Source organism: Crocodylus siamensis, chromosome 1 (genome assembly GCF_052110815.1).
Source record: "Crocodylus siamensis isolate JL-2025a chromosome 1, ASM5211081v1, whole genome shotgun sequence".
Classification (NCBI taxonomy): Eukaryota; Metazoa; Chordata; order Crocodylia; family Crocodylidae; genus Crocodylus; species Crocodylus siamensis.
Window position 1 is genome coordinate 308,364,769 of NC_143395.1, and position 21,267 is coordinate 308,386,035.

At 40.3% G+C, this 21,267-nt stretch overlaps 1 protein-coding gene across 1 annotated transcript in view; it reads left to right on the forward strand.

The window, feature by feature from the left end:
- The window catches only part of COL4A1 (collagen type IV alpha 1 chain), a 196,212-nt gene that overhangs the window by 60,157 nt on the left and 114,788 nt on the right, over window positions 1-21,267 (forward strand). Inside the window, exon 2 of the mRNA XM_090047161.1 lies at window positions 12,993-13,043. Coding sequence (XP_089903287.1) covers window positions 12,993-13,043 — 51 coding nt within the window. The remainder of the gene's footprint in view (window positions 1-12,992; window positions 13,044-21,267) is intronic.

The window sequence follows — 21,267 nt, forward strand, 5'->3', positions numbered from 1 at the left end:
GTGTTTACCTGAAATAAAAATGTTTCCCATATTTTCTTAATATAGTAAAGACAATTTGCATTCTATGCAAATCAAAAAATAGAAGACTCTATATAAACTTTATTTCTTTGCTGGATAAATCCTCACAATATCCTATAGGGTAGGTATCCATCCTCCTCTAATGGAAAAACTAGAGCAGAGAGATAAAACACCTTGGCTAGACGAGATTTAGAGTTCAGGTCTTCAGGGTCCTGTTTCCAAAATTATACCATTTATCTCTTCAGAGCAGAGATTTTTTTCTTCTTAATTGTTTGAGACACAGTAAGTTCACTTTTACTGCCATACAAATAGATAATAGTCTTCTTGCTGGCAGAGTATTTTCTGCATCAGGGCTCTGGAATTGTTATCCCTTTCTCTCAAAAAGTCCCGATACACATATTGCAGGGCCTATTTTATTTCTTGTCATCCTAGATAACGGATTAGGGTGCTAGTATTTAGTTATGAGCTGTTACTTGATAGATGGACTGAGCTGACTGTAAAACGTATGTTTTGTAATTCTAAATAATTTATGGGGAGCACATGAGGCTATGTAGGGCTATTTTATTATTTATAAACAGAAAGGCATAAAATAGTTGCACGTTTCAGAACTTTTGTGTTTGTTTTCTTAAAATAAATGACATAGAAAAATATTTATGTCCATACTGTTACCTTGATCAGTGTGTTCACTAGGGCTGTGTGAAATTTTGCTGGCAGTTTCATTTTGATGTTGTTTTGAGCTTGAAACGGCAATACTGAAACAAAACATAGAGCTTCGAAACAGCTTCAAAATGGAATGAGGCAAGTGAACTTTTTGAAATGATAAAAAATCTTTCTAGTTTCAAAGCTCAAGCTGGGCTTGCCTGCAGGGAAACAGACACTAAATTAAGGGCAGGGCGGCGGGGGCGGGGAAGGAGTGCTCTCATTATTGACTGTGGAGCTGGCCAGTGACTGTCACCCTTCCCTGAGAGCTCTTGCAATCCCAGTGCTCTGGGAAAGGGATGGAAAACCTGCATAAAAGCAGCATTGTTTGAACTGGGCTGCTTTCTACCTTGCTGTTAGTTACTGAGCTGTGTTTTCCCTGTTAGGGTCCCAGAACTCAGACTCCCCCTGCACCTATCTCCTTGACTGCTGGCAGGCTTCGTGGCCACAGCAGGGCCTAGGAGGCCTGCAGTGTTCACCCTGCTGTGCCCTAAGACAGACACAGTCAGTTGCACAAGCACCCATGTCACAAGTTTTGCCTGTCAGCAGTCAGTGGTGCAGGGCCCCAGAACCCAGAAGCCCCTGCTCCTATCTCCTTGACATTTGGCAGGTTTCATGATTTCAGAAGAGGCTACCATTCCTGCAGGTTTCATCCAAATCAGGCTAGAAATGACAAAGTTATAGGCTGTTTTGAGCTTCCCCATTATAGCCTATGGTCAAAATGTCAAAACGGCGTCAAAACAGAACAGTGGTTTTGAATCAGAATGAAATTTGAAATGAAACACCGTTCTGTCAAAACACAAGTTGAAACAGAACGGTGCCATTTTGCACAGCCCTAGCGTTCACTGGCACTGATCTCTGTATGTTCAATGCAGGCTCAGACAAATGATGGTTTTTACCTAACTCTCTTTTCCTGCCAATCACAGACCTGCTGTAGAAAAGAATTATTTTTAGTCACAGTTTTGAATGGACTGTTGTTTTGGCTTGTTCCATAAAAAATATTTAAACTTAATTTTGTTTAAACTTTTTAGCATGTTGTTTTTTTTGTAAACCAGATATTATTAAATATTTCCTTGGTTGATTATGAAACATGTTTTAATTTACCAAACATGATGACCAGCTCAACGAGAATAATAAAAGTTTTACTTTTTTTTTTTTCAAGGGGAAAAGGTCAGATTTTGCCAGCTTCCTGTCTAGTCAACAAAGGAACATGAAAGAACAGGGGCGATTGACAATTTCGTTTCCTTTAACCTCTGGCAAATGTTATTCACTAAAATAAGATTTCCTATGACAGTTTCACTCCACCCTGGTTATATTTTAACTTCTAAATCATTATTGAAACTCAGTTTTCAAAATTTGGGTTTTGAGGAAAAGGTCTTTTGAGAAAAATGTGGATGTTTTTACTTTTGACTAGATTCATAGAGGTATAACATAGATAATATTTGAGCTACTGGATAAATGGAGTAGGGGAGGGGGTGCAGAGAAAAGAGGGGAACATAGTGTGGCACTGTCCTGGCTGGGCCTGGATAGCCTTCAGTTACCAGCCACCTTCTCCCATCACTCTGTCCCTTGCCCTGAGTCCAAGTGGGTACCACACTGTGTTCCTGTGTACTGTTTGGGACCCACATGGGCATAGCTCCTGCCTGACCCAGCCATGTTTTGGGGACTCAAGATGAGGGAGGGGGTACAGGGAGAAGGGGTGAACAAAGCTTAGGTTCCCCAACCCAGGGATAGGCAATTATTTGGGCTGGAGGGCCACTTAGGGAGTTTTGGTGAGCTATTGCAGGGTGGGAGGGGGGTGGGGGGCATGCTTATTAGGGCTGTGTGAAGGTTCAGGTGCTGATTTGATTTGGAGGAGATTTGGCCTGATTCGATGGCCGAATCTAAATCAAATCGGGGAACCAGTTAAAAGGCCTGAATCAATTTGAAGCTCTCTGAATTGATTTGGAAAAGATCTGGAGAGCTTTGGCGATTTGGGCAGCCCCTGCCTGCTGAAGCAGGGAGCTGGATCCGGACTTGGAGCTGGTAAGTAGCAGGCAGGGGAAGGGAGGCTGAGTAGGGGGGAGGGGATCATGGGGGGACCCCTGCCAGGAACCATCCCCTACCTGCTTCCCCAGCTCCCCGACTCATGCCTGCTCCCCATGCTTTAAAAAAAGCCCCCACTCATCAGGTGCTGCCAGGTGGGGCAGGCAATCCCCGCTGCCCCCCACTGGCCCATGCTGTGTATGGGGCTCTGCTATGATCCCCCCAACCCCTGCCTGCTTCCTTAGCCCCCCCCATGGCTGCCCCGCCCACCCCAGCTTCAGCCTTTTAAGAAAAAAACAAAAAAACCCTGGTCTCACCAGCTGCTGCAGAAGCCTCAGGGCTTCTGGGGACTTGTGCAGAGCCCCCCTCATCAGTGGGGAGCAGCAGGGATTGCCCCCCACTGCGCAGGACCCAGTGAATCCAGAGTTTCTTTGGGGTTTTTTTCCCTTAAAGGGCTGGAGCTGGGGTGGGTGGGGCAGCCATAGGGGGGGCTGGGAGAGCGGGGATGGGGTCCAGGGGTTGTGGCAGAGCCCCCCACACCACGCAGGGCAGTGGGAGGGAGCAGGGATCAACCCCCCACTGGGCAGCACCCGGTGAGTGTGGCCTTTTTTTTTTTCTTCCAAGTGCCAGGGGCTGGGGTGTGCAGGGGAGCCATTGCCAAGGCTGGGAGAGCAGGCAGGGGGTAGGGCCTCTGCGATTCAGAGATTCGCCTGATTCAGCAGCAGCCAGATCTCCGAATCAAATTCGGCCAGATTGATTCGGGATAGTGATTCAAATCACCAAATTGAATCACTGCCCCCCAAATCAGGTGAATCAAAGTGAATACTAGCCATTTTGCACAGGCCTAATGCTCATCCAACCTGTGACAGCTCACCAAAACTCCCTAAGTGGGCTTTCAGCCCAAATAATTTCCCACCCCAATCCTAAGCCCTTTTTTAAAGGCTACAGTCCTCTGAGGCAAACCTTAAAGAGCTACATCTCACCTTGTGCCCTTTGGGGGAGGAGAAGTGGGGGTCAAATACCCACATCTGTCTCAAGCATTATTGATGGTTCCTATGACTCTATCAGGAAACTAAATGCAAAGTTAATGTTTTTTTAAATTTATCTATATAGGAAAGATTCTGTTGCCAGCGTAGTCTGTCTGATGCTACAGGAATTGAAGCACAGGGTTTTGCAGTAACTAGTCTGTAACAAATATTTCATTGTATTATGTTACTACTGTTCTTTTATTGTAACAATAGCAGTTCATAAGATGAACCCATTTGGAAGTACTCTGAGCTGTGCATGAAAAAAATAGGTTTATAAAATGAAAATTACTCTTTTAGTGGATTTTGGCTGGTGAGTGAAGTAGTCTAAACACACTACTTCCCTTTTAAGGCCAATGTTTGACAAGAAAGTTAAACTGTTCAGGTTGCTACTGCTATTACCAGTATACCTTATAATTCTTCTGCCAGAATGCATTAATTGCTAATAAGTCTTTCCGTATTTTATTTAGTTTCATGGTTAGAGTATTACTGAGGACATGGTACCAACTGTATGTAGTAGTAGTACCAACATTTAACAATGTTTTAATTATTTTTTAAATGTCACTTAATTAAAAATACAAACACCTTTTGGCTGATTTGAACAAATGGGGCTATAGGCGAGAAATGTATTGTCTTAAAATAAATCCTTTAAACCAGTTTATTGTCCTTTTGTAAGTAGGAGTTCGTCCGAGTGTTTCATGAAAGCTTTTAAGAGAAAATCCTATGATCTTTAAGCAGGTCAATAGGAGTTCCCTTTACACACACAGATTCACAGAAGTTTAAGGCTGGGAGGGACCTCGTGAACATAAGAGCTGTAGAATTTGTCATTTAGGGTCAAATGCTGGAACACAAAATGAATCCATGTGTCTAGGCTATTTGCTTGGAATTGCTACATTCCATGATCACTGCTGCAATCTCTGTATCTAGTAGCTCCCTCAAGGTTGGGATCATCTATCCATAGAGTGTGACCAAAGGTAAACCAGGATCACCTGACATGATTTTAAACACAGATGTTCTTGTCTTTATTGAATTTCATGTATATTCAGCATCATTGTGGTTAGTTTGTCCCATCCCCTTGGATGACAGCACAGGTTACTACACCCTGATTACCTGGGGCTAGTTTTTTATATCTGAAAACTGGGGATTTTTTTTAAATCAGAGAAAACCAGGATCCCTGCTGATTACTATAGGTTGACCTTCTACTAATTTACAGCAGCCCACCAGAAAGATTCTGCTTTGTCATCCAGCATACTTAGTCTCTGTGAAAGATTGCTTAGGAGAAACCCACTATTTCAGGGCATAGGTTGGGATCTCATGTTTCCTTTAGATTTATTCCTAGGCTATTTATTAATATCGTGCGGTTAAAAAATAAATCTCAGGTAAATGAGCTTTGTGAGAACACTCAAAAAACTTGCCATTTGGACTGATAATGTGCTATTCCTGACATGCATCATACTGACCAATATTTTCTCATTGTTTTGTTTTGTTTCCCTATTCCTTCTGTATCTATCTGTAGTCTTTGTACTTAGACTGTAAATAATCTGGGTTAGTTACTGTCTTTTTGTTCTGTGTTTGTACAGTACCTACCATTGGTGAGGCCTTGTATGTGATGAGAGCTCTGGGCTTTGGTAATAAAAATAAAAAGAATGTTAGCTGACATACTGATTGGGCTTGACAAAATTGAGATTACACCCTCTGAGAACAATAGTAATGTTTATGGTCTACAACCTTAAACTGGCATTCAATAGACCCTAGCTGGGGTTGGGGGCAGGGGAGCAGCAGTGATACCATTGTGACTTTAGGATAGCATCCAAAACTGGACAGTAGGCATTGTATGAATAGTCTCTATGATTCAGCAGCCACAGAAACCACTGTCTCCAAAAGGGAATATGAAAAAAAAAACCAACCCAAAACCTTGTGAGTTATCTCTATGGGCAGGTTTGTGTTGCAAAACAATATAATTAACACTTAGGACAGTAGCTGTTTGTTCATGTGGTGTAACCATTGTGATAAACCACAAAGTGGGAACCTCTTTGAATGCTGCTTGGGATTATCTTTGTGTGAGACATTTCCCTAGGGAATTAGTACAAACATTTGACAGTAATTACTATTGTGGTATGCCCAGTTTGAGACCCTGTGGGCACATCTACACATGCATTTAATGCAATTCAGTAAACTCTGATGCAGCCCAGTCAGCCTTCCAGCAAGGGGCTTCTCCAGCCCAGCTCAGTGTGCTGCAGAGGGTCTGTCTGGGTCACCAGGGTGCTCCAGTGTGAGGCTAGCCCCATCACCATCTACACATGCATTTCACTGCACATGTTTACTCAGGTGTAGGATAGTACTTATGTTGGACAGTAGAGTTAATTCATTTACTGTGGCCTAATAGTGTTGCATGTGTGGAGAGCGATGCGTTATTGCAGAGCTAATTAGTCTGCTCTGCAGTAAAGCATCTTGTTTAGATACACTCTGTGTGCCAGAGTTTCAAGTGGTGCTGTGCACTTGTCATTTACTTTGAGTCCAGCTGAGATTGCATGTATGCGGTGCTACAGAAAATCAGGGCAAGAGTGTCTCAAGTTTAACACAAAAGGCCAGTCTTGACAAAGACCTTGTTTTCTACTAACCGCCAGTAGAAAGATGGATTTAAGCAGTTTGCACCTATATTCCCAACAATTGCATAGACAATTGCCTAGGTGCGGGCAATTATTTCAGACAGAAGGCCGCTTACTGAGTTTTGGCAAGCCATCGAGGGCCGCACGAAAGGCAGCCGGGGGTGGATAAAAAATTTAGAAAATGAATATTTAAGGGCCTCACAGGCTGGATAGAATGACCTGGTAGGCCTCATCTGGCCCATGGGCCACATTTAGCCCACCCCTGGCATAGAGGAAACTTTGTACAGATCCTGTATGGGCTAGGAGAAAAGTAGTCTCAGACTCAAATAACCAATTTCAAAGGCTATAAGCTGTCTTTTTTCATGAAAAAAATGGAACTTGACACTTATTCTCCCCTCAGTTCATGTGCATAGACACTTGTAATGCTAATTATACTTAAAAGCATATATAGGAGGTAGAATATTCTAGTTCATGTCACATAGGAAAAGGAACAAATTGCTTTTTGGTTCTAGGATAATGAAGCAAACTGAGGATGGTAGTGCTTACTGTAGTCAATAATTTTGCAACACAGCAGCTTGCATACAGGCTATTGGGAACTACATAGGTTAGATTATGACTTGAACTCCTCATCTGTGTTAAGTAAATGAGTTTGCATTTGATTTAACACTAGTTAATAGTTAACTTCAATTACAAAAGGTATGTGCCCTATCAAATGAATTTATGAAAGTGATTTTAATTACTAGAAAGTTATATTTCTTTAGTAGATTTTATAAAGTAGAGTCTAATTCTGAATTGTTGGTGAAGAAAAGTTGCTACTCAGTATCTACATGATCCTATAATCTATTGACATTCAGGATTTTTCACATCTCCTTTGGAAATATAACTGAAACTGGAGTTCTCAAAAAGGAAATAAGATTGAAAACAAGTGGATAAACAGACCAGTGGCAACCATAATCTTCTTTGCTTGTCCATCTAAAATAATCTTACATTCTGTAGGAATGAGTCTGTGTGCATATTCAGTGGTACTTATTTTACATTTCTTGAAAGTATTAATTTTAATAGTGTTAGACAACATAATATTTAGTAAATCAACCAATTGTCTTGAGCTGTGTTTGAGAAACAGGAGGCAGGTATTCTCTCATATTCTGAAATTTTCGGTAAATATTTTAATTTATGAATTATTGCTAGAATTGACCAAATAGCAGGGATTCTATCTGTAGGAAATGTCATTAAAAAAATTGATTTCAATCTGAGTTACGCCATGCAACCTTTCTGGTTTTGGCAAAGGTCCTTAGACCTGCCACCAACTGCTGAATGATTTTTTTCCTTGTTGTTACTTTCTTTATTTTTTAATATTAAACTAAGTTTAACTTGAGCAACTGCAAGGAGTTTCCAGGGTATCAGATGCACAGAAATCTGATAAAACCTCAATGAACCAGAGATGTTTTGAACAAAACATTTTGGTCTTAACAAACTGACATTTTTCAAGAACACTTTATCAGAAAATTTCTGGCCAACTTTAATTATTACAGAAAATTCAATTTTTTGTAAATTATCTTATGATCATTAACCCCCCCCCCATTCTTTACCCAAATGGCCAAATTAGTAATAACACAAGAGCTCTCTTATAGAAGAGCTCTCTTCTGTCTAGACTTCTGGGAACATCTGTAGAATTCTATGATGAGGATTAGAATTTTCTATTATATTAGATGGGACAATAAAAAATTAAACCATAAAAAGGTTATTTTTCACTAAATTCCATAGAACTTATTCATAAGAGTAATCAGTTTGTTTTATACATAAGAGTAATCAGCTGGAGACCCCCTTGGAGTCACTAGGAACAGTGGCCACAAGCTGAGGGAGGATAGGTTTAGGTTGGATATTAGGAAGAACTACTTCACTGTAAGGGTAGTCAGAGCCTGGAATAGGCTTCTCAGAGGGGTGGTGCTTTCACCTTCCCTGGAGATCTTCAAGAGGAGACTGGATAGGCACCTGGCTGGGGTCTTATGACTCCTGCCACCCCCAGTGCTCCTTCCTGCCCATGGCGGGGGGTTGGACTAGATGCTCTGTCTAGGTCCCTTCCAACTCATTGATTCTATGATTCTGAAAACTGGACCAAAACTGTAAATAATCAAAGCTGTGCAAAGGATTTAACATTTACCCTACATAAGAAAGTTTTCTGATAATATTTTTAATTACATGCCATCTTTCCCAGGTATATTCTTTGTGTTAAATTAGGATTGGATGTGGATAGAGTGCCTTTATATGCCTTAAACTCATAGACAGGAGAGGTACTAAACTGACAGCACTGAAAAATGTAGTTCCCTGTTTGTCCAGAATACTATCCCATCTATTGAATGTTTGCTTCTAGTCTAAACATAACACTAGGAAATGCAGTCTAGAGAACAATCCTGTATTAGCAAGGTCATTTGGTCATTACTGAAAATAGCAGGTAATTTTCAGGTAATTACTGAAAATAGCAGTGACGTCCCCCCGATGTACATCAAACTTGATTGACAGAGGTCATCTCCAGGAGAAAGAAGGGTGTCCATTCTCTTTATCTATCTGATTCTTAACTTCTGAGATTGCCAGCTGATGTTAGCCACAATTCTGGGGGTGTGGGAAGGTGGCAGGGAAAAGGGTTACAGTTAGGGTTAGGTGTGTGGGGGAGGGCAGGGACAGCATAATTCTTTCAAGTTACGTGAACACTGAACCCACAAAGAATGGAAGTGGAGCAATCTTGCTTATTTTTTTTAAACATTATTATGTGAAATTAACTGTTAGTTATCACTGACTAAATCTGAACTTAATGATCTAGAAGTGAATGTTATAAAGAATCCCTTGGTTCAAGCAGTTCCCCAAACAGCAATAATTAATATTAACCATAGTTAGCTGGAAAGCACACAAATGAAAATGAATTGTCAGCATTTTTATGCTGTGGGAAGAAAAAAAGGAAATGGTCAATCTGTTGATATTAACAAAAAACAAAAAAAATCCCATTTCCTCTGTTTATTATTTATTGGCCCATAGACTTCTCAGACTGATCATTCTGAAAAAAATAAATTAGATTAGTGCTATTTTTTCCCCTCAACTTCCAGTCCTTTCTCAGTTGGGAGTACTGTGGTAGGGAATGCCTGGTCTAAATTCCTTTTCCCCAGCCATCTTGAGCACTGGAGTTGAAATTTACTGACCCTGCAAAAGGTCCAAGTAAATGGGTTTTGTATGGGAGCCCAAGGGGATCGAGGAAGAGGCTGGAATTCTCACATTCAGTATACAAGCAAGTCCTAGTGCTGAAATGCAGCCTTTGTGCTGTTCAGCCAAGCCCTAGAATAACAGCCACTGGTTTTCCTCAGCCCAGCGCAGAATATCATGGAGACTGATACACAACATTTTATCACCTAGTCCTCTTCTATTTTCATACCTTACGGCATAAAATGTACCAATTCCCTGCTTTAAGCTTTTGTGCACACAGCCTACCACAGCTTCTGTGCAATGTTTATGTTATGCCATTTGAATTCTCCTCCTTGCTGTAATTGATGTTGAAATGTGCCATGCATGGCGGCGTAGTTCCAACAGGAGACACTGAGAGCAATCTATCTCTTCATACCTACAGCTAGCATTATGATCAGGACACTAGCTTGGGAGGTAGAGATTTAAATCTAATGGTCTCAGGCAGAGAAAGGATTTGAATCTAGGTCACCCCTGTTTTTGCTGAAACTCTTCATTCAACAATAAATAAAAGTGTGTTTTTTAGTGGATCCTGTTTTCCTCCACCTCAGAAGAAATTGGGTTGATTTTAGCTGACAAATCAATTTATTTGTGCAGCCAGATTCTTAAGAAACATGACTGTATGCAGGGCAAATTGTTCCCCCTAGACTTCATCTTAACGGATAGCATGTAAATGCACTTTTAATCCTGCCTATACTAATGTTTTAAAATGCATTTGTGAAAAAATGTTCAATAACCTATATTAATAGTATGCCTGTTGTCCTTGACAGTACACAGTTGCAGACTCATGAGTATGTTCCACTTTGATCTTCTTGGAGAACTAAACTACAGATTTCCTATCTGTCTCAGTTCAAGATTTAACCCTCTATACATATATGCACTATGGTGACATATAGAAACAAGTAGGTTGTCCTGCTTGAATGTTTATTGGTGGAATGATTATTTCTGCCTCAACATAGTAAAATGTTTCCAAAATTCAAAAGAAATATAAATAACCATAGAACAACTGATCTTTGTGATTTCCTGTAGCAAGGTTTTTTTTCTGTGCTACTTTTTGTGGTTGGTATCTAAGGAGAAAGGTTTGCAACTATATAAAAAGGTAATGGATTAACAAATTAAGAAAAATATTCAAACATTGGTAGTTTTAAGTTGGCTGTCTATCCCAGGGATCCTCTCTCATAATGCTTTTCTTTTATGAAGGGGAATTGTTCAGCTAATTTCAGTTCATCTAAAGGATACAGGCTAGATCAGTACTATTTTTACACATGCTCTGGGAGGCATGTGGGAGGGATGTGCTTTAATTAGTGAGCCACACTAATTAAAAGCATCTGAGTGTCACGTGCATCAGTGTCCCCCGTGCTGATAAATGGTGGTGGGGCACTTTGAACTAAAGCTCATTGAACAAGCTTTAGTTCAAAGTGCCCAGCCACCATTTTTTCAGTGCAGGGACACTGATACATGTGATACTAGAATCTGCTGGAACACAGAAATGTCCAGCAAATTGGAGCAGGCTCCATGCCTGTGTATAGGAGCCCACGGTCAGGAAACTTTTGACATTTTGAGTAGAAAAGGGAATGTGAATGGAATTTAGGAGGTAAGACATCCTTTGGTTGGCAGCAGTTCCATATTGTCCTATTTGGTGGGAAGTGAAATGCAGGGTGCTTACCAAAGTTATAAAGGGCACCACAATTACACTGTAACTTTTTGTGTTTTATACAAGGCTCTTAAGTTACAGCATCATTGAAACTTAACATACGTGCAGCTCCCGTGCACGAGGGCTTAGTGCCTCCATGCACTGACGGAGGCACTGCCGCTTGCTTTGTAAATCAGCCAGGGCTCTGGAAGCCCTACACTGGCTGTCGGTGTGAGTGGGGGTGCTCTGGGAGATTCTGCACCCCCAGAGCCTGCTGGTGAAAGCAGGCGCTGGGGATCCTATCCCTAAAGAGGGGACCTGGCTAGTGCCCCCCAAACCCTGATTGCTGGCTTGATTGCTTGGCTTGCTTGCATGGAGGCAGCCAGCTGGATGTTTGAGTCTCCTTGAACTGTCTGCCTCCTCCCTGTGGCAGACCAGGTGCATGACACTTATTCCTCACAGGGAACTGTATAGACGTTCCCTATGGTCTCTTATTTAGAGCGCCTTCATTTACTACCTGATTTAAGGAGTGTATTTTTGCATGATCAGCCATTTAAAAGTGGTCTGCAGCCACGTGTGTTATGCCATGGCTGTAGAGTGCTTTTAGGGTCCTAGTTGCAAAAAAAATGCCACTTCTGTCTTCACCTTCACAGACAAGCCCTGTGATGCAGGTTGACTGAAAATCACACGCTGTAAATCTACCTTATACACCTGTGTACAAGAAGGTAAAACAGCATCATATTTTGTGTTAAAGTAGATCTGACTTCTCTCTCCAAAGGGACTCAGGGAAAGTTAAGAGATGCATACATAAAACTTTTATTCTTTTACAAATAGCTGAACAAATCAAATAACTATATGATTTTAAATTACAGCAACTACTGTAAATAGACATGATTCTAAATTATTTTTTTGCCCTGGACAATTTAAAGAGTTGGAATAAAAACCTAAATTTCTAATTGGAGTAGCTAGATCTCCATGCAGCTAGATGGCTTTAGTTTACAGGAGATCATGCAACACACTCTGTTTTATTCTGAGAGAACTTTAATGGTTTGTTAGAAATGAGCTGTGCCCAGGTTCAGAATAAAAAAGAAGGGGAGGACCAACTACCTTCTACATAGTTCTTATTCCAAACCATGTATTAGCTTATGTCCCTGAAAATGCTATCTGATAATAGATAGTGAGATGAGATTATAATGATTTTTTCTACTAACTGAATGAATTAGGCAGCAATTAATAGATGTAAAAAATCTATCATTATTTAATAGATGTAAAAATCTATCATTATTTGTTACCCACCCACATTCAAGCCTATTTATTTCAGCCATATGCAGTAGCATGTCTTTCAGAACATGGACCATAATTCACAGTAAATTTCACTGGCCTCAGTAGGAGTAGATTTAAGCCAACACTAAATTCTTTTAAAAATGTCACTATATATGTTTTGTGCTAAGGTTACACAACACAATTTTTTCTGGTAAAAGCACTAAAGCATAATTAACCTCCCCCCCCCTTATATTGGGATGAAGGACAAAACAAGGAGGAAGTAGGGGCATGAAGTTACATACCTACATTAACTTAGTGTTATCAGATTACCTGAGTTAATTGCTTAGTGTCCTCAACATGAATCGCTTTTTGGGAACTTGTGTTTTTAATGTAGGATACTGAAGAAATCCTTATTTCATAATCAACAATTTGTTTTGTGTTGAAAATATCATCTAACTGTAGAATTTAATTCTTTTCCTCTTTAATTTACAGGGATGTAGTGGCTGTGGAAAATGTGACTGCAGTGGAGTAAAAGGGCAAAAAGTGAGTACCTAACATCTGACTAAACACTTTTGTCAGTGATGTGATACAAAATTTTAAAAAGCTAATAAGATGCAGTTGGAAATGTTTTCATAGCAACCAGTTTAGTGTATTTGTTTACATTCAGGCATTCCTACTTAAACAAGCTGCAATATAATTTTGGGGGTGTCTTAGTTATTGTAGCGCTTCAAGCAATTTCCAAGCCCTTGAAGAGTACTGAAGGCTACATCTGGAGTGTGGAGTTATATCATCTGGGCCATGGGGCTGCCTACAGGGCCAGAAATTTGGTGACAGGAGGAGTGGTTACTGCCATACCACAGTTCTGGGAGCTGTAGTAATTAATGCTGCCCACAAATTGCAGCCCCATGGGCCAAATGACATAGCTTTGTGCTCCAGATCCAGCCCATGGACTTTCCCACACCACTCGCATGTTCTGTGGGTCCAGATGAGTGTGGCACCACTCCTCTAAAGCAGTGGTCTCCAAAGTGGGGTGTGCTCACCCCAGGGGGTGTGCAAGAAAATCCATTGGGGTGCAGGAAGAAAATATTAGAACTTCTATTTCTATTTATATAAATATACATATATTGGGGGTGCGTGCTCAAAAATTTTTTACTGATGGGGGTGCACAATCAAAAGAGTTTGGAGACCACTGATCTAAAGGGATGTAAAAACCCAGAATCTGGGAGGCATTTTATTTCAGTTGTGTAGACACAAGGCTCTTCTGTACTTTCAGTTAGCTTAATTACATAGCCCTTGCACTTGCTGGCTGTGAATCCTACTTTTCACTGCAGGAACACACAAGCCTCCCATCCATTTCAATGGACAGCACTTACGCCCTTGACAGAGATTGCATTTGTTATGTGATTAATATGACTTTTGCGCCTTAAATTATAACCTGCCAGATATTAAAGCAATTTGTCGTTTGATAAAAATGGCAAACCTGCCTCAAAGAAGTTACTCATTGAAAGTGAACTTCTGTGTGGTGTGTAAGTATCCCACATCAATTTTGACACCTGGCATGTTACTTAGACCCTCCACTATTTCACAGTGATCTGCTCTCTCCTACCTGCCTCCAAGGGAGAGAGAAGGAAGAAAAGCAGCTAGCTCCCTGACAGCCCACCCAGCAGTGAACTGTAAAGCAGATTTGCACACAGCCTGTTGCCCAGGTGGAAATGGGGACAGGGTAACCACGGCAGCCACAGGGACTGGGTGACAACTCCCCTCCTCTAGGTCAGCCCATACCACCTGCTTAGGCCTCTTGTAAGCAGTTCTAGGCCTAGGCTTTCTATCCTCCCTTTAAACTCCTGGTGCATGAGCAGCCTGGGACAGGAGAGCCAGTGCTTGGTTCTGGGTCATGTTTCCCAAGAGGTCTCTGCTGCATGAAGAAATATTGTAAGGAGGGCTGCCACTCAGTTGGAGTTGGTGGAGTGCTGTGTGTGAAGATAGCTGCATTTTTCCTTGAATGTTGTTTACGTAGTTTTCCAGTGACTCTGTGATATAAATGCACAACAAAATTAGATCCACAACTCCCTTCTTCTCTGCTGGGGCAACATCCTCTTCCCTGGGCCAAAGAGTCAGGGTCTCCTTGCTTAGCTGCCCCATGGTTGTAGGTTTAAGAAGAAGACACCCTGTGCTGCTTGGTCTGTCACCTAGTGATTTAGGTTTTTGCCTTGTGTTGTGGGACATTAAGATTCACATTCTGTTCAGGGGGAGGTAAACCTAGAGCCCCCCTATGTCTCCCTTGTCATAGGTAGGTCTGTATCCTTGGCAGAGTTGCAGTGGAGCACAGATGGATATAAGTGACTCTGAATCAGGTCTAAATTGCCTGCAGTCATGCAGTGTCAGGACCATCATGCACATTGGATAGAACTGTAAGTGTTATTCAGGTGTCAAGTGAAACAGGATGCTGTTAGGTTACTTGGACGTTTAACAACTGTGTAAGTTAAATGTGTTTTAACAAGGAAAGAGTTCTCCTGTAATACTCAGTCATGTTGATAATATCTATCTTAATATAATTTTGGGGTGAAATCTTCTGTATAAAACGAGAGGGCATTTATACACAGGCTTGCACCATAGCACTGACACCTTTAAAAGCACCTGGTGCTGCGGTACATGCAGTTGTATAAGTGGTGAAATGCACTTGAGCTCTGAGAAAATGGTGGCGCTGTGCTTTTGAATTAAAATGCATCAAAGGTGTGTAAGTTCAAAGTTTAAAAGAGCACCACTGCCATTTTCTGCATGCTGACATGCAATTCGCCACTTATACAACTACATACGACGCAGCACAGTGCGTGTCAGCCCGTGTGCACAGCAGACTCGATTAATCAAGTCTGCTATGACCTGCAGATCTCCAGTGCATTGTGGGATGAAAAGGTATGGCTATAAATGCCCAGAGTTACTAGAATCTTTGTAGAACAGTGTGGGTAGTTAGAATGTAATTGAAAGCAAGTGTCAAAGGTATGTATCTACAACCCAGACCCTTCATTGCTGCTTTACTTGTCTGTGAGTTCCTTAGCATTGCAAATGATTACGTGTCATTCTCTATCCCCATTCTCTCTTTCTTCTTCTCTTTCAGTTTCTGCTATGCAGATTTTAACATATACTTTGCCTGTTTGTATATGTGTGCAGTGTGACTAACAAATGTAAGTTGGTGCAATTAAAAGGTTTTCTCTTTATGAATTGGGGATGGGCCCATTTTACAAGAATGTGTGTGTAACGGAATGCTACTAAAGCTATTTTGGTATAGCACATCAATCCTGTATTCTGTTCTATGCTGCATGCTATGAAACAGGGCCTTAAGGATATTTTGGAGAGTTTTAAACTTGTCTTTTAAGGCTCTACTAGGTTTTTTTTTCCTAAGGGAAAGCCAAACCTTCCATGGAAGTCAAGATCTGGTGAGTCAAAGATAATTTTGTTGAAAAGAAACAGAGATCAAACAACACAGGGGTAAATAAATGGTTTCAAAGCATCTTCTGAAGGGGAGTCTGCTATTTTTTTTCAACCAACAAGTAGCAGAGAACCAAGTCAGACAGGCATTTAAGTAAAAAAAAGCTCTCCGGTCTTGAGCTGGCAGGGGGCACCGGGGTCAGGCCTGGGCTCTAGGAGGTGGGAGAAGAGTGGGGAGGAGCTGTCCAGCCTCAGGGACAACTGCCTCTCAGCCCTGTACCCCAATTGGCAGGGATGGGGCCTGGGAAACAGACCCTGCAGTTGCCTGTCTCCCAACCCCTGCTCTCATTTGCAAATCAGGGTGAGGGCTGGGACATGTTCATTGGGCCAGGGCAGATGCCTGTTTTCCCAGCCCCAGCTCTGATCTGTGGATTGGAGCAGGGACAGCAGAGCAGGCAGCTGCCCAGGACAGGGGACAGTGTCCCAGCCCCACCTGAGCAGAGCCAGTCCCCTTACCCTTTGCTGCCTACATGTGAGCTACTGCATAGTAGCTACTTCGCAGTAAATCTGTTACCTGTATCTACAGGTAGTAGCCAACTGCACAGTACAGTAATTCATCACACAGTAAATACAGTTCACATGTAGATGGTGATGTTTTACTGCACAGTAGATTAGTATACTGCGCAGAGTGGCATCTCATGTAGATATGCCCATTGTGTAGTGGAGTTAAACAAACTTTCGAATGCACGGCATTCTTCACCATAGATGAATGAATATCTGTACCTAAATGAAAATTTTTTTAAAAAGTTTAAAAATGTAGTAAGGTTCTATAAAATGTACACTAAATATTCCTTATTTTATTAAAAGCAAAACAAGAGAATATGAATATAAAAATTTGAGTGAATACCCACTTTTTTGGAACTGGTTCAGGCTAGCTCTGCTTTTTAGTCTTAGTTTTCTAATGATTAAGACTTATCTAGGGCCATATATTTTTAACTTTAATTCCAAGCCTGGTGTGCTTGAGAAATTATGCAGGAGGAATGAGGAAAGCTACTTTCACAAGAGCTGCATAGCCACCTGAGGGAGGCTAGCTCAACCCGATGACTGAATCAGCTTTTTTTTGGACATGGCCCCCCTGTTAGAAAGAGGACTTGAAAATTCTTTTTGTCTGTTACCCTTAGCTTCATCCTCACTCTACATATGAAACCCTGTTGATCTGCCTTCCATTCCAGACCAGTGTACAAGCTGTAAAACTCCAAATCCACCCATTTTTATATACTGCAGCCACATGAGTCTGCTGCTGTGGGAGCTTTGGCTGCTGCGGAAGTGGGTGCTGGGTTTGTCCTTTTAATGCCTTAATTCATAGCATCTGGAATTATATTTTTCACAACAGTGTGGGAAGAGTTTTTCTGTTCTAGAATTTTTGTTTTTGTTATAAATTAACATTCAGATTGCCAAATCATTGCATTAATGATCTTGCCATACAAATGCAAATTAAGGAAGAGCTTGTAATGTACCGTATGAAATGTTACTTTACCACATTTTCAAACTGAGAAATATATGTATTGGAATAACTGTTTTTCATTCATTGTATGAGAATCTTTTTATCACATTGGTCACTTCGTATTGCCATATTTAGAATGTGTTCAAGTACACTAAATAAAATCTCTCACTGGACTACATCCAATGTAAATTGCATTTCTATGCCAAAATCCTTTAAGCTGAATCATACTTTGTCATGGACACATTATTGACAAAGCCTTAGTTTAATTTTTTCCCCAGATATCAGAAATGAATTTCACTTAAACACATAGTTCCTAATATATAAAATCTTTGTTATTCAATTGAGCTGCAGTATATAATAGCGTATAGTTGACTGTAAGTTAATGGCAAGTATGAGTTATTTATAAGGTACAATAGTTTTAGATCACCATAGTATTCTGAATAAAGTAACAGCTTACTATTCTCTATTAGGTTGGATCTTTGTTTGCTCTTTCTTATTCCATTAGTTTGGCCTTGTACACAGTAACTTATTATTTTTTAACCTTGCAATAGTGTAGGATCTGTTTAAACTGATTAGAATTTTGAACACTTGCCTACATTTAATATGATTACTCACAAATAGAAGCTGTGTTCTTCTTTTCATGCTAACCTGGATTTAAGATTCATTTGGGAACATCTGGAGAGGTAAGAACCTGCTGGGAATTATTACTGGATAAAAAGGGCATTGTAAGCATTTGATTATTACTTAGGGCAAACTCTTAGAAGAGATTAATAAAGCTCCTTGTGGAACCAAGAAATCTTCCGAATACCTTTAGTCTCTTAGGTGAAAATACTCATGATGATTTGCTATCATTTTACTGGTTTTTTTTAGCATTCTACTTCAAAGTTTAGTATAATTTCTGGCCAAACTTCCATAAAAACTTAAGACCAACCTTTTAAGGCCAAAACTTCAACCCAATCCCAAGTATTTGTGGTATGGCCATCATGTATTAAATCCCTTGCAGTTTATGTGGAATGTGGAAAGGTGAAAAAAAAATAAAAAATGAGGATAGTTTAATTGCTGCATAGTGGCTGGGGAACTGGCTCTGTGGTTGGACCCGGGGAGGGGATAGTTGATGGAACTGGATCTGCAATGCTACACTCACCAGACAAGGGAAGACAAGGTCTAATGGTCACAAACTGCTGGAAGACCATTTTAGACTGGACATAAGGAAAAAAACTTCTTTACCGTGACTCTCCGGAGTATGGAATAGACTACCCTAAAAGTGGTGCAAGACCTATTCTGGATACCTTTAAGAAATGCTGGGATGCTTATCTTGTTGGGGTGGTCTGACCCCAGCTGACTTCCTGCCCCTTAAGCAGGGGATTGGATCCAATGATCTCATGAGGTCCCTTCCAGCCCTAATGTCTATGAAATCTATAATTATGATGTTTGTCAATTTAGCAAATTGGAGTGAATGGTGCAAAACATTTTTTCTCAGCATGTTTTTATTCCCATAATTTGAAAGTTTATCTTCTCTTCTTATACCAATTTCTGTATAGTTAGAAAATGGACTTTCCAGACAGTAAGGGCCAGTCAAGGCTGTTACTGTCATTTTAATTATCTAGTGATAAAGTATAATATTTAAAGAATAAAAACAATGTAGAAACAATGCAGTTTGATATAATATGTTTATTGGTTTTGAGTGCAATTCCAACACTGCCAGCTGCAACAGTAATGGATTTGGTAATGGATGTGAATGGATTGGTAATTAATACTAAGTGATCAAATTAATGCTATTCTTACTATTAATTGCATGTCAGAACACATTTATTTCATGCTAAGCACTCTACTATTGTGCACAGCTAATTCTATACTCTCTTCATGGTCTTTTCATGGGGGGAAAATAAAAATTATACCCAGAATTTTAATTTAGTTATCTATTCCATGGGTTTGTTTATCAAAAGTTGGGGTTTTGCAAAATTTCCTGGTGTTTCTATTAACAATAGCTGTTGCTTAGATGAATCTTGATCCACAAGACACTTCAACTATGGTCTTAGGATCCATGGTTCTGAAGAAATTAGGGGAAGTTAAATATGTGGCTGTACCTCAAGGACCAAAGCCCATACAGTTGACCTGTACTGTGATTTTGGTTATGGGAGGAGATAGTGGTTTGGTAACATTGTCAATTAGTCACCAAAAGCCTTTCCCAGACGTTAAACATGGTATGATGATTATTGACAGGGCAAGTACCTATTTCACAGGGCAAATACACAAGTAGTATTTTGGGTTCCTGAACTTTACCTTCTTATAAAAGGTCATTAGAACCATTTTCTACTAAACCACTCTTCTACCCCAATCAACTTCAAGTTTTATTTATTTGGCGTATGCAGTGCCAGCCATCTTAAGGGAATATCATCACCAGTGTGAAGAGCTTGAAGGCCACCAGGTAGCATTGTACATGGACATGAGTCAACAATGCGGAACATGGTTTGAACTTATCCACAAAGGCATTTGCTGTCATTGTAAAGGCCCCATTGGTATAGACCTGAGGAACAGTGGCTCTGTCCAGTTTGAAAATGGTTGAGAAGTACCCAATAACGGTGTGGCCAGTTAAATTCTGATTGACTGTAGAGTCAGAGATAATATGGTGATTGATTGGTGCTTGTGCTGACCGTTCTTCATGCCATTAAGTAAGTAAGCTTCAAGTAGGACAAAATGTCTCCTGCAAAAAAGAATAATGTAATAAGATACATTCTTACATTAGGCATATTAACTTTGGTTATGCTTTGTTATGACAAACAAGGGATTCAAAGTCATGTCCAATTTAATTTAAATATTTCTATGGAGAGCCTTCCATATAAGCAAACATCTCAGAGTCCCCAAGTAATGCAATATCTTTGTACAGAATTCTAATGTTTTTCACATAATGTTATTCCATTTGGCATTACATAGCTTTCTTAAACAGCTGCTGCCAGTTGCTTACTTGCAAGACTTTGCTTGTATAGGTTTTTGTATGATATTCTCAGACTTTTCATTGTGGAGTACAACATGCCACATACCCATGTAGAGTTCAGTTTCACTGTTGTTTAACTGCTGCTAGTGTAGTGGTTCTGTATAGCCAATTCTGATGTCATCTCTCTATAAATACAGATCAGTAGAGTTTCAGAAATATAAAACCAATGTAAGATCAAAACAGGCATGTAACATCTTCACTCTACTCACCTAATAAAGACATAATCCTTCTTTCCCAATGTAACATCAGCGTTAAGTGACTTTTAAGTGGCATTACTTCAGGTGTAAAATTATTTCATTTCAAATAGACCAAGAATATTAAAGGCATGTAAGAACATACAGCTTTTTCTATATCTTGTTATATGTATGGCAGCCCCTCTACACTGATTCTGTTTTTCTTAATGTGCATTACTGCCTGAACTTATACACTAATTCCCCATGCCATATAGACTATGTAGCACGCGCACACAGATAAAGAGGCTGGCAGAGAGCATATATTGGGAACAGCAGCCACATTCTATTGCTTTTCTTTTAGGCTGCTTTAAATTGTTCTTTCAGCTAATTTACACATTTTTTTTTCTGGTAATCTCATAGACGTCAGGGCAAGTTAGCCATTATAAATGGTGTTTCTGTTTGCCAGTTTCCCACACAGGGATTTAGAGGTGTTTGCTGCAATTAATCATTCATCTCCGCCTACACTTTTCTCTACAACAGTGGAGAAAAACCTGGAATGAATAACCCATTATTAAGATACCATATTAATGCTGTAATCACTTTACATTTTTTATTGGTCCTTTTGCCTTTCAAGTGCATGAAACTAAAAGAAGATACAAAACTGCTGCA